Raw genomic sequence first — 15651 nt, forward strand, 5'->3', positions numbered from 1 at the left:
CCCGCCGCCGCCTTCCAGTGTCTTTCTCTCCGCGCGGCCCCGGAGGCGCGCGCGTTCCCCTCCCCCTCGCCGTCTGCGGGCCGCTGCGGCGCGCGCGGGGCCGCCCCGTGTAAACACTGAGGTGCCCGCTCGGGCAGCGGCCGGGCCACGCCTCGCGCTCGGTGCGCGTCATCCGTTGCTGGGCAGAGAACTCAGTATTTGCATCTCCCAATCGTTGGTTGCTTGGGCGGGCGGTCTCGCGCCTGGGATGGGGGCTGGGGGGACGGATGAGATAGGTTTCTTTTCTTAGGATCCGGCTGGAGTGAAGTTGGGGGGCGGGACGTGGAGCGCAGCCCATCTGTCCTCCCAAGGTTTTCCTTTCTTTGCCTTGCACAATTATTCAATGACACCTGCCGTCAGGTAGCACTTCTTCCCGGTCTCTTACTGGGACACCGTTGAACTGCCTGCTACAGAGAATTGGTAGAGGAACGGAGACTCGGAAAAGGTTTTTAAGGAAACAGACTCACCTTGTGGTTGGAGCCCCTCCCTACTACACACAGGGTCCAGCCACAGAAGGCTTAACAAATGCTTTTAGGCCCAATAGTGGTTTTTATTTGTGTTCTTTTTTTATCCTTTGGGGCGCTAAAGGAATCCCTAAGGGACTAGAACGCCCGCCTTCCAAAGACAAGCCGCAGGACGCGCGCTGCCATTCTAGGTATTCTGGCGGTCCTAGCGCGCTCCCTAGAGCACCTAGGGGCAGGGCCACCGTGCTCCGGGAGCGGAGCCACCTTGTACAGTTCTTGTATCCCGGGCGCGTCCTGGATCTTGCCCAGCGCGCGCAGCCAGTTCACTGGGGGCGGCTGGGCGCTCGCCCCGCCCAGGGCGGAGTCTTCCTAGGGGCGTGGCCAAGAGGACTGCGGGCCGCGCGTGGCGGGGAGGGGCCTCGCTCTCCAGGCTCACCACGTGTGAGCCAGTTGTAGCACCACCCGGCGCGTGCAGCCCTAGGGGGAGGTCACCTTCATGGCGCCTGGGCTTGGCGATGGGAGGGGCCGTGAGGGCCTCGCCCCTCTATACCGTACTGGGAGGGGTCGGGTCAGTATCTGGAAAGTGACCTCCTCTGTAGTGGAGTGGGCATGGTTCCGGGTAGGCAAGGAATAGTAGACCTCACTCAACTCTGAGTGCAGCAAGGATTGAATGCGAAGTGGAGTGAGCGCGGGCCGAAGTGCAGCTGCGGGGTGCGGGATAGTGATCTGGGAGGTGGACAGGCGAATGGATGGAGCTTTCCTCCTGGGAGGGGGCAACTCTAAAAGGCTCCGATGCGGGAAGGGCTCAGGCTCTGGCCCTGCCCAGGGTTTCTTCTCATTGGAAGCTGGAAATCACTGCATTTTAATCCCTCCAACTGAGGCCTGGGTGGTTCTTTGTTCGGTGGAGGCAGACTTCCTGCGCTCACTTCCCAGCCCCTCCTTTTGCTTATCTTCAAATGCAGATAAAGCAGTTTCTCCTTAGCTCTTGGCGTTATGGATTAAATGGGATAATGCTTGTAGACATGGTCTTGATGCTTAGTAAAAAGAACAAGTTGTCGGGAATTAGATTTTCCTAGGTCACCAGCAGTGCACAGATACCAACTTCATGAGAAAAACATTTAGTGAGTTTGGGATGAATTTCACATTTCAAAAAAGATATCAAAACGGTAATCATAGTGTGTATTAGTTGAAATTCCCCAGACAGATATCTTAGCGCTTATAAATCGCAGCAGCAGTCAGGCTGTGGCAAGATTTATGTACCTTCGGTTTGAGGTAGTGGCTAATATTAGAGACCTTTTCTTAAAAATTAGTACTTTTGCAATTTACTAGACAAAGTATTTAAAGTGACGTAGGAGCCAGAGAGATAGCTTAGCAATTATAGTCACTTGCCTGGGTCAAAACCCGGATCCCACAGACTGAAGTGGAGGACAGACCATTCTAAATTGCCCTGTGACACGTGCCTCTCTAGTTCTCCATGTCTGTCTCTCTCCCCGACACAGGGGAGATGAGATAAATACATGTTTTAGAGTGTCATAAGATTGCTAGCAGAGCTTCCCTTTCATTGCTTCAAGCCTGTCTACAACCATTTCTGTAGCTGCAAATGTCATTAGGCCAGTGTCTTAAGAACCATTCCGAGCCATGTTGCTGGTCAGATTAATGTGATCCGGTTGCTTCACTGTTCTCAAAAGAACAAAAAACCACATGTGCTCTTCCCCCACCCTTTGCTCTGTCCTTCCACACACGAGCTCATCTACTCAGTAATATTCCATAGGTAGGCCCTGTAATGGCTGCTGCATAGATCATCTGGCAGGGGGGAGGGGCGTTCTGCGTCTCTGTTACAGCTGTTAGCATGGGATTTCCAAATGGAGAGAAATGTCATCACCTGTTTTTTCCCCTCCCCTAGAGACACTTATGTGGTATGTGAGCTGTTCTAAACACCTTCCCCCAAATGAGCAGACATTTAATGCGCAAGACACTGAATTAGAAGCCAGGGCTACTGAAGTACAGAACTAACACAAAAGTCCTCCTATTTTACTTTATTTCAGGGATAGGGTTGGCCACAGAAGCAATCCAAGAACTAATGGCGGTCACTTCTCTCCATCATGTGAGTCTTGGGGGTCCTGGGAAAGAAAGGATGCTAGAGCCTGGGTGTGGGTTTACAGCTCAGGATATGAGATACACTCTGGTCCTTAGGGAAATACAGACATCCAAGGAGGCAGCAGAAGAAAAATGGGGCTTGACTAAGGAGTTGGGGCGAGGCACTGAAAGATTTGGAGATGGGACGTCCTCAAGACCAGGCGTGGACCAGGAATAGAAAGTCTGTGTGGATCTGGAGCACATGAGTGCGGGTCAGAGGGCAACCACTCCTTCTAGAATGTGGGGTCCAGGGATTCAACTTTGGTCATTATGTTTGACAACAGCATCTTCCCTGCTGAGCGGGCTCAGTAGCTCCATCTTTCTTTAGTGTACATTGATGAGGGAGAGGGTGTGGGGAGGGACGACAACTTTTAAATGGTCACTCCATTTAAGTGGTATTTTCAAGTAGCAGTCATAAAACAAAATGAATATTACTACTACTAATAATATGAGATGGGCAGTGGTGGTGCACACCTTTAATCCCAGCACTTGGGAGGCAGAGGCAGGTGGATTTCTGAGTTCAAGGCCAGCCTGGTCTACAGAGTGAGTTCTAGGACAGCCAGGGCTACACAGAGAAACCCTGTCTTGAAAACCCAAAAAGAAAAAAACAGAAAAAAGTAAAAAGAAAAAAAAAAAACAGCTGGAGTTAAAAGTCAGCCTTGTCTCCATATTGTCAGGCCAGTCAGAGCTGCGTATCTTAAAGAAGGAACTAGAACTAAGAGCCAGCTCGGGCTCTGTAGTTCTGGGGCTTGTTTAATGTTCAAATCACAACCCTTGGTTTTCCTTCCCCAGCACCTCAGAAGTCAGTAAAACCTGAAAAAAAATTTCAATAAATGCATGAAAGCCAATTTCAGTATTAAGTATTCAAATTGGGTAAAATGACATTTTGCTAAACAGTAGAAATAGAATTTTGCTAAATTATATGTTGTGTAGTTTATTTGCTTTTTTTGGTCTATTTAAATTTTTACATGGTTTATTTAGATTTTTAAGCTGGGGGCCAGCAAGGCAGCTCAGTGAGTAAAGGCCGTCAAGTCTGACGATCAGAGTCCAATTCCTGGTGCCCTGTGGTGGAAGGAGGGAGGATCAACTCCTGTGTGTTGTTCTGTGGCCTCCTTCTAGACAGGCACAGTGCCTTGTACCTTCTTTCCTCCCCAAAATAAGTAAATGTAATAAACAACTTTTAAAAAATTAAATACGGGGGGCTGGAGAGATGGCTCAGTGGTTAAGAGTACTGACCGCTCTTCCAGAGGTCTTGAGTTCAATTCCCAGCAACCACATGGTGGCTCACAACCATCTGTAATGGGATCCGATGCCCTTTTCTGGGGTGTCTGAGAGAGTGACAGTGTACTCACATACATAAAGTAAATAAACAAATCTTTAAATAAAAATTCAATACAAATGCCTCAAATGACCATATGAAATTACAGTATGGAAACATTTCAAAATCAGATCCTTTGGTTTCAGGGCCGATGTGTTATTGTTTATCATGAATCTGCTGCGTAAATGCAGATTCTTATGCTAACACAGGGAGACACGTCTGTACAGGAATCAAATGTGTACAGGGAGGAATTTTCTTCAAACCTAATACATGTAACTAGCTCTGGCTTCAGGGATGCTGGGGTTGACTGTGTGTCTATAGTGCTTTGAATCAATTTGCTTGTAAACTGTTACCTGTAACAGCCTATAACCAATTTAGAGCTTACAAAAATGCTGCTAAAACTCAAGCTAGTCCACCAACTTGGCCTTTTAAGAGAGATTATTTCTGGTATGCTTCAAGAGCTGAGGTTGCAGGGTGTTTATAAAAGTAGACTGTGTTTCAATTTTATGTGTATGATTGTTTTGCCTGCATATATGTCTGTACAACATGTGTGCCTGATACTTAGAGAAGCTAAAAGAACTGGAGCTACAGACAGTTGTGAATAACCATTTGGGTCCTGGGAATTGAACCTGTGTCCTCTGGAAGACCAGGCAGTGCCCTTAACTGGTAAGCCATCTCTCCTGTCCTTGAATCAATTTTATTATTCTCTGAATTGTCTGCAGACAGTGTACCCATTACCCATGCAGCTATTTGGTACCCCACTTCAGAGCATTTCTGTAGTAAATCCTTCCGTGTGTCCTGGAAACTCCATGAGATTGCTGGGTAGACACATCTGGCTTTATGGTCTCACTATGGTGTGTCCCAAGCACCTAGCAGAACTACACATACTGTAGGCTCCTACTGTGTGTTCAGGGAAGGAAGGTGCAGTCAGCCAGTGTGGGCATCACTGTGCTAGACTTACACCGACTGTGTGGCTCCCAAGCACCCATCTTCCAGCCTAGGGTAGCTGAACATTCAGGAAGTCAAGACAAGTGAGTGGCTTCACCACGATGGAGCCCTGGCTGTCCTGGAACCACTTATATGGGCCAGGCCATCCTTCAACTCAGACATCCACCAGCCTCTACCTCTTGAGCTGGCCTTAAAGGCATTCAACTACCATGCCTGACCCTTGAATAAATTTCTTCATGTAAAATAAATTTTTTTTTGAGAGATTAGGTGGCAAGGGTATAGGTGCTTGCTATCTGAGGATACAAACATGGTGACCTGAGTTTGATCTCCAAACCTCACACAAAGGCGAAAAGAAAGAACCACTCACAAAGCTGTCCTCTGACCTCTACATTCGCCTTGTGGTAGTTTGAATGTGCTTGGCCCACAGGGAGTGGTACTATTAGGAGGCGTGGCCTTGATGGAGGAAGTGTGTCGCTGTGAGGGCAGGCTTTGAGACCCTCCTCCTAGCCATGTGGGAGCCAGTCTTCTGTTTGCCTTTGGATCAAGATGTAAAACTCTCAGCTTCTCCATGACCATGCCTGCCTGGACGCTGCCATGCTTCCTGCCGTGATAATCATGGACTGAACCTCTAAACCTGTAAGCCAGCCCCGATTAAATGTTCATTATAAAAGTTGCCGTAGTCATGGTCTCTCTTCATAGCAGTGGAATACATAACGAAAACTTTCGTCCAAGTATCATACACACATGCAATTAATTTCTTTAAAACTCAGATATTAAGACATGATGAAGCATGCCTTTAATCCCAGTACTCTGGAGCCAGAGGTTGGTGGATCTCTGTGAGTTTAAGACCAGGCTGGTCTACATTGTGAATTCTAGGATAGCCAGAGCTACATAACAGAGAGACTCTTCAAACAAACATACAACCCTCCGATTATAATAGTATATGTGTGTCACACGGATATATCTTGTGAATGTGTGTGTGTTTGTACACGTGTGCACATGTGGAGGTCAGAGGCCCTTATCAGATGTTGTCCTCTGTGGCTCTGTACCTTACTTTTAGAGATGGTCTCTAAAAAGTTGAGAACTGCTTTAGAGTGTCATTTATATGGTTTGATTTGAAGTTGGAATGACTTACTGGGCCTGGTGGTTCATGTCTGTAATCCTAGCACTTGGGAAGCTGAGGCAGTGGGTTGGCTGGCAATAGGTTTAAGGCCAGTCTGGGCTCAGCCTGAGCCAAACTGAGGAAGGACCTGACTCAAAAGATAACAAGATTTAAATGAACAGGTAAAGGAAAAGTGAAATTAGAAGTAAGAAAAATCTACATTTACTGAGCTGGGTGGGTGGGATCGAAGTGGAAAACTTAAGGATTCTTTGGAAGGTGTTTTGCTGGGGCAAACTCCTGGAAGGACTGTTTTCCTGAAGTGGACACAGGTGAAAGACTGACTCGTGAAGGAAGGTTTAGCTGAAGCAGACACAGGAGAAAGGATGTTCTGCTAAAGCAAGTGTGTGAAAGGACACGTGATGAAGGATTCTTCCCAATAACGTGTGTGTTGGTGTACATTGCGTAGTTGAACTGCATTTGTTGGTACTCCATAGAGAGAAACACACCAGAAAACTTTGGGGGGTGCTGTAGTTTCTTGCTACTTCTGTGGACTATGGCTGATTAGCAAAGTGTGCTGAGACAAGACGTGGTGGTGGAGCAGGAGCGGACCCTGGAGCTTACTCTGACTCTGTTGCCTCTCTATGGATCCTGTTGCCATAATTGGGCTGCCTTGTCTGGCCTCAGTGAGAGAGGATGTGCCTAGTCCTGCAGTGACGTCATATGCCAAGGTGTGTTGGTACCCAGGGGGACCTCCCCCTTCTCAGAGGACAGGGGGGACACGGTTGGGGAGGTGTTAAGTGAGGGGGGACTGTGGGGAAAGGGGTGTTGTGATCGAGATGTAAAGTGAATAAATACATAAGTTAACGGGGAAAATGATTTATCCCTTAGTTTTAATATGTTTGGGATTCAGGAGTTAGGCTGGATTCAATAAAAGACACCTATTAGGCCAACATTTCATGAGCTCGGTATCAAAAAGTCCAGTATTGAGCGGGCGAAGGCATTTGTCACATGGTAGTGAAAGCCGGCCTACAAAAAGACCCTTGATCTCCTGACCTTCCTGCTTCCCCTTCACACATAGCTTGCAGTTTGTATTTAAAATATCAAGGAAGAGGGAGCAGGTGATATTGACTTGAAACTTAGCACACGATAGGCAGAGCTAAGAGGATCGCTGCGAATTCATGGCCACTGTGAGCTTCAGCATAGAGAGATCCTGTCTCAAAATGCCGAGGAAGGATGACGAATTTCTTGATCATTTGCAAAAGAACTGATCACTGCTTGAAACTACTTTAGTAGAGATCAGCACGTATTGTTTGATCTTCTAATACAAGAGACCGAAGAACACTTGGGCTGCAACTGGCAGAGAGGCCTTCACCGTTTTTTGTTTTTTGTTTTTAATTCTTTAGAAGAAAAAAAAAAGACAGTCCCGTTCCAGGGAAGCCATAAGGATGTCAGTGACACTGTTCATTGGTGGCGTCCCATTGCAGAAGGCCGAGCACTCAGTCATGAGAGCCTGCCGATTGGTGAGCTGCGCTACGGGGCTTGTTGCCCATTGGCTGAGTTGCTGGAGCGTGGGGCGCGCGGACGTTCCCTTGGCAACCAAGGCCTGGAAGAGTAACTCCGGCGGGTGCCGCCCCCAGCTCCGTGCGCTGGGGGCAGGGCGGCCTGGAAGAGAGTATCGGCCCCCGCTGGGGCCCAGAAGGGACACGCACTGCCACCTAGAGTGGGGGTGGGGTGGGGTGGGGGTGGGATGGATGTGTGTGTGGACGAACGATCCTCAAAGACGGAAAACTGACCTGTAATTCAACGTCCTCCAGACCGCCTCGGTTGGCATCGTTTTGAACCCTGAGTTTGGCGCCAAGAAGAGGATCCTGAAGATGAAGGCATCAAGGCCTGGTGGGAGGCCGGCACTGCCCTTGTGGATGCCTAGCACCAGTGCTGTGACAGCCTTGGATAGGGCTGGAGGGCTGGCTCAGCAGCTAAGTGCACAGACTGCTCTTCCAGAGGTCCTGAGTTCAATTCCCAGCAACCACATGGTGGCTCACAACCATCTGTAATGGGATCCGGTGCTCTTGTGTGTCTGAAGACAGAGACAAGTGTATTCATATACATGAAATAAATAAACTTAAAAAAAAAAACGACAGCCATGGCTAAATACACGCATTCTACCGTGTGGAACAATGAGGAATGGATGTGTGAGTGTGGAAGATGGCTCCTGTTTTATTTCTCAAGCTCAGAACTGTCTCTTGGGAGGTTGGGGGGAGTGCTACTCCCCTAGGCACTCCTCACCTCTTAGACACCCATCGATTGACGCTGAGACCTGCTGTAACCGGAGGAATGAACTTATTTTAGCTCACGGTTTTGGTTCATCACAGTGGGCAGGGTAGCATAGACAAAGCTGACTGCCCAGCACTGGCCAGAGGCAGAGAGACCTACCTACAATGATTTTTGCTTTTTATTTGAGACAGCCTCACACTTAGTCCAGGCTAGCTCAGACTTTTTGGCAGTCATCCTGCTTCAGCCTTTCTTTTTTTTTTTTCTTTCTTTCTTTCTTTCTTTTTTTTTTTTTTGATTTGGTTTTTCAGGACAGGGTTTCTCTGTGTAGCCCTAGCTGTCCTGGGACTCACTCTGTGGACCAGGCTGGCCTCCAACTCAGAAATCCACCTGCCTCTGCCTCCCAAGTGCTGGGATTAAAGGTGTGTACCACCACCACCACCACCCGGCTCCTTCAGCCTTTCAAACTGTTGGGATTACAAACATGTTGAGATTGTAGTTTCCTATATCCAGGTTCCTAAATCTCTCTTGAATGCGGTTGTACATGTACACTCCCGTGTAAGCTGTAGTATAACACTGGGTGCTGTTCCTAGATCCCAGGTTTGTTTTTGAGGTTGTCACACTCACTGGCCTGCTTACCAGATGGATGAAGTATTTATCCCTGGCTGGCTCTGAACCTCAGACATTTGCCTGTCTCCCCCTCCCCAGTGCTGGGCACCAGAGCTGGCTACTGTATATTTTCCACGGGCCCTGCTGGTTGGATGCAGATCTTCACGCTTGTGTGGCAAGCCCTGTATGACGCTAAACTCTCTTAATCTTGCTGCTCCCTGTTCGCCGCCTCCTTCCAGGTTCAAGGTGCCATTTCCCACCAGGGAGACTGTATTCAGCTTCTAGTTGGGATCTCGCTCTCTTTCCTTTCTTTCTTTCTTTCTTTCTTTCTTTCTTTCTTTCTTTCTTTCTTTCTTTCTTTCTTTCTTTCTTCTTTCTTTCTTTCTTTCTTTCTTTCTTTCTTCTTTTTCTTTTTTTTTTCTCTTTACCAGATACTTAAAAACTCATCCCTGGGGCTTGGAGTTGTAGCTCAGAGGTAGAGGGCCTGCTTAATCTGTATGCTCCAGACTCAATACTCTGAATAAAAATATCACAGACAAGAAGGCACCCTATGGGGGGCTGGAGAGATGGCACTGACTACTCTCCCAGGGGTCCTGAGTTCAAGTCCCAGCAACCACATGGTGACTCACAACCATCTGTAATGGGATCTGATGTGTGTCTGAAGACAGCTACAGTGTACTCATATACATAAATAAATAAATCTTTAAAAACTTGAAAAAAGGAACCCTATACTACATTATTTGCCTGCTTAAAAGTTCTTGTGTGACTCATCATTTTTAGACTTAAATTTGTTCATTCTTCCTCTCCCTCTCCCTCTGGACTTGCTTTGGAGCTCAGGCCTGCTTCAAACTTGCCATCCTATCTTTGGCCTGGGGATGCTGGGATGACAGGTGTGAGTTACCTTGAAATTGGATCTGTTGCCCAGGCTGGGCTTGATCTCATTATGTATAAAAGTTTTTTGGTTTTTTTGGATTTGGTTTTTTTGAGACAGGGTTTCTCTGTATAGCCCTGGCTGTCCTGGAACTCACTCTGTAGACCAGCCTGGCCTCAAACTCAGAAATCCGCCTGCCTCTACCCTCCCAGAGTGCTGGGATTACAGGCGTATGCTCCCCCCACCCCCCCACCCTCTCACCCCCCCTCCCACCCCCACCCCCCTCCCACCCCCACCCCCCCCTCCCACCTCCCCAACCTCCCACCCCTATCCCCGGCTTTGCTTTGTTTTGAAGACAGGTCTCACTATGTAGTCTGGCTGTCCTGGGACTCACTATGTGTAGACCAGGATGGCCTCTGCTTCCCCAAGTGCTGGGATTAAAAATAGGAGCCACTCCCCCCAGCCCACTTCAGGTATTTTCTGTGGGAAGTTATCTCTGACCCTAGTCTGAACCAGCTTTCCTTGACTAACAGGGACTTCACCCTTGCAGGTATGTGACTAGATTCCTGACTAGAGTCCCAGCCGCTTTCAAAAAGCCCTTGCTTTACAAACGTTGAAGTGGACAGAACAGAGGCCTGACTGGAAGCCCTGAAGCAAAAAGCATAGTCGTTAGATTAGCTTACAGCCCCACCATCTCCTAGCCTTGTCTCTAGCCACTTATGCAGCCCTCAGCTGACCTGAATCTAGTCTGCACCTCGGGTATATTGTGGTAGGCAGACACTACTGAAGTCTGGAGCTATCTTCCCCGCCCTGTGTACTTTATGCTCCAAAGATGTCTGCTATTGGGTTTCTCTTCCCAAGCCCTTGCCTTCCTTATATGGTGGGTCTCAGTCAAGACCTTGCCTCTTCTCAGAAAGATATTTGCTTTAGATAGTTCTGGACAGGTGGGTTTGTTTTGGTTGCCACATGAAGTTTCTTAAGACACTAGATGAAACTGTTCCAGCTGCCTGCTGGCTTGGTTACCTGTCGTCCCCACCTCCACCGTAGGCCTATCTGGCAGATGGCAGCTCTCCAGAGTGCCACGCTGGGCCCGTTTGCTGCAGGGGCAGGCTCTGGAAAGCTGAACAAATTCACTGGTCAGACAGCCTCCCAGAGGAATTGCAGCTCGGGGGCTGCGCTCTGACAAGGAGAGGAAGCTGGGGGGAGGATTGGTGTGTTCCAGCCCGAGCCAGGACCGCCTGCTGGAGGCCCAGGCGTGCATTCCGAGGGGGATGGGCAGGGAAGCTGTTTCTTCCTCGGGGTTCCAGGGGTGGGGGAGGGGCGTCGAGCGAAGACTCCTTCAAACACCAGCTCCTAGGCACACAGCCTGCTGGGAGGAAGGGGGTGGGGAGCGTGCTCAAAGCCTGCTTTCTCTAGGAGGCCGCTAGCCTTGTCAGAGGGAGGGAGAATTCGGGGGGGGGGGGGATGGGGAAGAGGAAGAAGGGAGGGAGTTACTCTGGAGTGGTGAATCTGAGGGCTTTGGGGAAGGAGAGGGGTTGAGCTGGTTAAGAAAGCAAGTTCCCAAGGATCTCCCAGTCCCTGCTTCAGATCAGTTCTGCAAAATCCTGGTCAAGTCTTGAGAATCCTACACTGGACATTTTATCCTTCTAACATCAGATCTTCAGAACACCTAATGGTGGAAGCCTTCCAAGCCCTTAGGAGCAGCAGGGAACCAGATACGGGTCCACAGACCTAGCATCTCTATTTTGCCCACATGCCAACCCCACCCTCACGTATTTCCAGTGTGTTCTGCGTGCACACACTGACACACATCTGTCCCCAATAATCTCAGCACCCGGGAGGTCTAGGCAGGACAATTTCAGCCTTGGCAGGATGGTGCATCTTTAATCCCAGCGCTCCGATCTCTTGAGTTTCAGGGCTACACAGAAACTCTGACTCAAAGAAACAAAACACCAACCTCCCCCCTGCCCCCCAAACCTGAAAAGCACATAAACTAGTGAGCTGAGTGATACGATGCGCAGGGTTTAGCTAACTGCAGAAGGCCCGGCGGCTGCCCGCAGGGTAGAGAAATAGCAAGTAGGGAAGGATTTTGAACTGGGGGGTGGGGGGGCTCTGCAACTTCATCTAACACTTCAGAAAAAAAATTCACAGTAATACGAAAGATAAATATTTATTCAGAACAAATCTTAACAATTGATTTTACATTCTAAGCCACAAGGAAATAGCAAAACAGCAAAGAGAAGACAATAACTGAAGAAAAGCAGTTTACCGTCTTTCACTTTAACTTGATAACACTTAATTGAGCCAGGCCCTGTCTTGGCCTGTTTTCCCCAAGAACATGTTCTAGTTTACAGCTCCCTCATGATTCTGGGTTAAAACCACCTTTTTCCTGAGGGTCAGAGGTTAAAGGTTATGGATGAGCTGCTTTCTCTAGGGTTCCTAGGGGCTGAGGCAGAGGTGAAAATGTAAACGTCTGGTAAGTTTCTTTACTGAGGGGAACCGTTTCTCATTGTGACAGTGGAAGGGGAGGGCCCTGGAACATTTAAGATGTGGTACTCCAAGGGCTGAAGCAGGCAGCCTAGGGTGTGCGCCTCTGTCCCTTCCTTCCCTAGCTCCCAAGCAGCAGGGCAAGTTTTCTCTGCCCTTTCAGGGTGATGTCTCAACACTGCTGGGATCATCGCCGTGGAGAGCAGACTCCCTTGCGCACCAGTGTCGAGATCGTTGTGAAGTGTGAGAGGTAATGGGATGAGCACCGGGCATGGGGGTCAGGGGACTCTACGATGGGCTATCTGAGGCACCATGCTGCGTATTATGTCCCAGTCATTTAACTTCTCTGCGTTCACTTTATCTGCTGGAAAACCAAGGGGTTAGTTTAAAAAACCCTGTCCAGGGAGGTACAGGCAAGAGTCGGGAGGGTCACTCCAAGTCTGCATCTAGCCTGTTGTATGAATGCAGCCAGTTCCAAGCCGGCCAAGGGATGCAGTGAGACCCTGTCCCAAAACACAAAACCAAACGCAACCCCTCTCCCAGACCCAACAAAACCACCTCCTGGGTCGTTTCCAGCAGGCTCCATGATCCGGTAGGCCTATGGCTTCTCAGCCACCTCAAGGAGCTGTCACAATGTAGGTACTTTTTTTACTTTTTTTTTTTGCCACGAGGGGCCCTTGGTCACCACTCAGAGCTTATTCAGATTACACACTTCTGGCAACACTGTTTTCACAAAGTCTGATACCACATAGAAGCAGCAAATGAAAAGGGCCCAGCAGAGAGCTGCAAAAAGGCGACACTCTTGACAGATGCCAGTCAGCAAAAGGGCGACACTCTTGACAGATGCCAGTCAATAACGCTCTGATTCAGTGAAACCCTTGATAAGAGTGTCTATCCCGCGATGGGCCCTGTACCCTGGGCTTAGACATAAAGATATGAGCAAGGCGGTCCAAAGGGCACACATCTTTTAAGGAGACAATGTACAGGGAGGGAGGTAGTAAAAAGGGGGAAGGGGGGCCGATGAAAGTACCAAAAACAAATACGAAACAGGAATTAAAAAAAAAAAAAGCAGGCGACGTATCTGTAACGCAATGGTTCCAAACAGTCCCTACTGGTAACATTCACCATTTCAAACAGGCCAAAAAGGAGCACACGCGGTTTTAAAAAGGCATAGAGAGAAGGTCTCTGGTAGGTTTTAGAAATATTTTCTTCCAAACCGATTAAAAAAAAAAATTAAAAAAAAAAGTTTTGGCACTTGAAAGGGGTAAGCTGGCTGTGTATTCACCCTGGCAGGCAGACGCGACCTCAGTGTCCCGCCACTCCGGCCAGCTGAGCTGCCACGGAATTGTGAACTGCTTTGGGACACTGGGCAAAGGCGTGTCCCCTTTTGCCACAGAGGTTGCACACGATGACCTTCCGGCAGTAAGGGCTCAGGTGGCCCTCTTCCCCGCACCTGAAACACCTGTCCTGCGTGCAGGTGCCGCTCATGTGGGTCCGGGAACCACACTTAAAGCACGTCTTGGGCTGGCCCTTGTACCAGCTGTAGCCCCTCTCTGCTCCCAAGAAGAAGGCCCCGGGCAGGTGCCTCACTCCGCCCTCGCCCTGGCGCAGCTCGATCTCGCACTTGTACTCCCCGGTCCAGATGCCAAACCTGTCGGTCACTTTCACGGGCACGGCCAGCACGTCGCAGTGGCGCTTGAGCCAGGTCACGATGTCCTCCACGTCCACGGTCTCGTTCCGGAAGAGGATGAAGAGGGTCTTCAAACTGGACCTGCTCCGCCCCAAAACCACAAAGTTCTCCCAGCAGTCCTCCTGCTCTCGCTTCTCCTCGTAGACGCGGAGAAACAGGGCAAGCTTTTCGGCGGATCGGAAGCTCACGTCGAACTCGCGGCTGCCGGGGATCTGAATGACCGCGTAGATGTCGTCAGGGTCCATGCCGATGGAGCGCAGGATGAGCGCACCTACCACGAAGTCCCGGGTCGGACAGGCACTCTCGTCTCCCTGGAAACAGATGCGCACGAGGAAGCGGCCCTTACCCGGGCCGGCAGCCGGTGGCTCGTCCTGAAGCGGACGCTCGGTTGCATCTTCGGTCGCCCCGGGCCTGGCGGGGGTCGCCATGGCCGCCGTCACCTCGGCCTTCTTCCTTCGACTAGGGTCTCCCGCACCGCTCGCGCCCTTCTTCCTGTAAGCGTCTGCCGCCTCCCCCGTAGGGTCTCTGCGGCGGCCTTTTGGGTCCCCGCGAGCAGCAGGTGGGAAGTCGCCGGGGTTCGGGGCGGCCAGGCCCCCGGGGCTGCTGAGCCCGCCACTCGCACCGCTGCCTGCCTCTTCGCGCCGCCGCGGCTCGCGGAAATCGCCCTTCTTCTCCGCCAGGTTCTTAACCACCTGGGCCCAGCCCATTTTCTCGCGGACGCCCTCGGATTCCTCGGCGCGGGCCACGGGGTGCGCGGGGAGCGGGAGCTGCGGCCGGCCCCGCTGTGGCTCCTCCTCCGCTCCGCCGCCGGTGGCCATGTTACCTCTTTCCCAGCATCCTCCACTCGCTCCCGCTGTCCGAGGTGCCCATGGCGCGCTCCCGCTCGGGATGAGGGCCGAGGGCTGCGTGGGCGACTCTCCGCCCCCACTCTGAAATCCGACGCTTCTGGCTTCCGCCCCCTTGGAAGTCTTGTGTGCCCCAATTCGTGCCGGCCGGAGACAGCCCGTCTTGGCCCCGGCTCGCCTCCCCTCTGCGGATGGCGGCGCCCGCCCTACCGCTCTCGAGGTTTTGGCATTTCTCAAGCAGGCTTGTGCTGCATTCCAGGAGCAGTGCTTACAGCGCACGCTGCGAGGACTTCACTACAGTCTTGCTCGCTCTTCTTTTGAGTGTCCGTTCTGTGAAAAAGCAAAAGAAATGGCGCCGCCCGAATCACATCACATTTTCTCCCCATCACTTTTAGGTTATGAACATTTTCAAATGTACATGATAGATATTTTCTCTCGGTGGCACAGATACAGGCCAGGTTAAAAGTATGTAAAGGCAGGTTTATTAGGAGGCAGTTCTCATGTGGGTTCATCGATCTCACAGGTGGAGGTCAGTGAAGTCACACATCTAGGCGAAAGCAAGGGGGTTTTATAGAGTTTGGGGAAGGAATGAAGTGCCAACTATGAGCTAGGATGGTGTCCATACATGGTCAAAAACTAAGTCCCTGGGCGGGCGCTCTTGGGTGGGTTTCTGGAAATGGGGACATGAGTGATCTTCAATGGAGGGGGTGTCTCTGTGGTGGTGGGGTTGGGTGTAGAAGGGCAGACTGGGTTTTCCAGCTTGTGCAGGAGATGAGCAGGGGTTCCAACCTAACATCCCAACCTATTTGGGTATAGGGCAACGATTCCGATCTCGCTACTTCCTGCTGAAAAGGGACAGCCTGAGACAGGA

The 15651-nt window shown here is 50.3% G+C and overlaps 1 protein-coding gene and 1 long non-coding RNA gene across 2 annotated transcripts; one reads left to right on the plus strand and one right to left on the minus strand.

Moving 5' to 3' along the window:
* Window positions 1-2548: 2548 nt before the first annotated feature.
* Window positions 2549-4623, plus strand: LOC127684637 (uncharacterized). The gene is made up of 2 exons (XR_007977760.1): window positions 2549-2607; window positions 4523-4623. It is a non-coding gene; the product is annotated as an uncharacterized LOC127684637 (long non-coding RNA).
* Window positions 4624-11912: 7289 nt separating this feature from the next.
* On the minus strand, window positions 11913-14840 carry Zcchc3 (zinc finger CCHC-type containing 3). Its single transcript, XM_052183913.1, has one exon. It carries the CDS (start codon window positions 14751-14753, stop codon window positions 13551-13553), a length of 1203 nt encoding a protein of 400 aa, XP_052039873.1. The 5' UTR covers window positions 14754-14840; the 3' UTR covers window positions 11913-13550.
* Between the last annotated feature and the right edge of the window lie 811 nt (window positions 14841-15651).

This window comes from Apodemus sylvaticus, chromosome 5, assembly GCF_947179515.1.
Source record: "Apodemus sylvaticus chromosome 5, mApoSyl1.1, whole genome shotgun sequence".
Classification (NCBI taxonomy): domain Eukaryota; kingdom Metazoa; phylum Chordata; class Mammalia; order Rodentia; family Muridae; genus Apodemus; species Apodemus sylvaticus.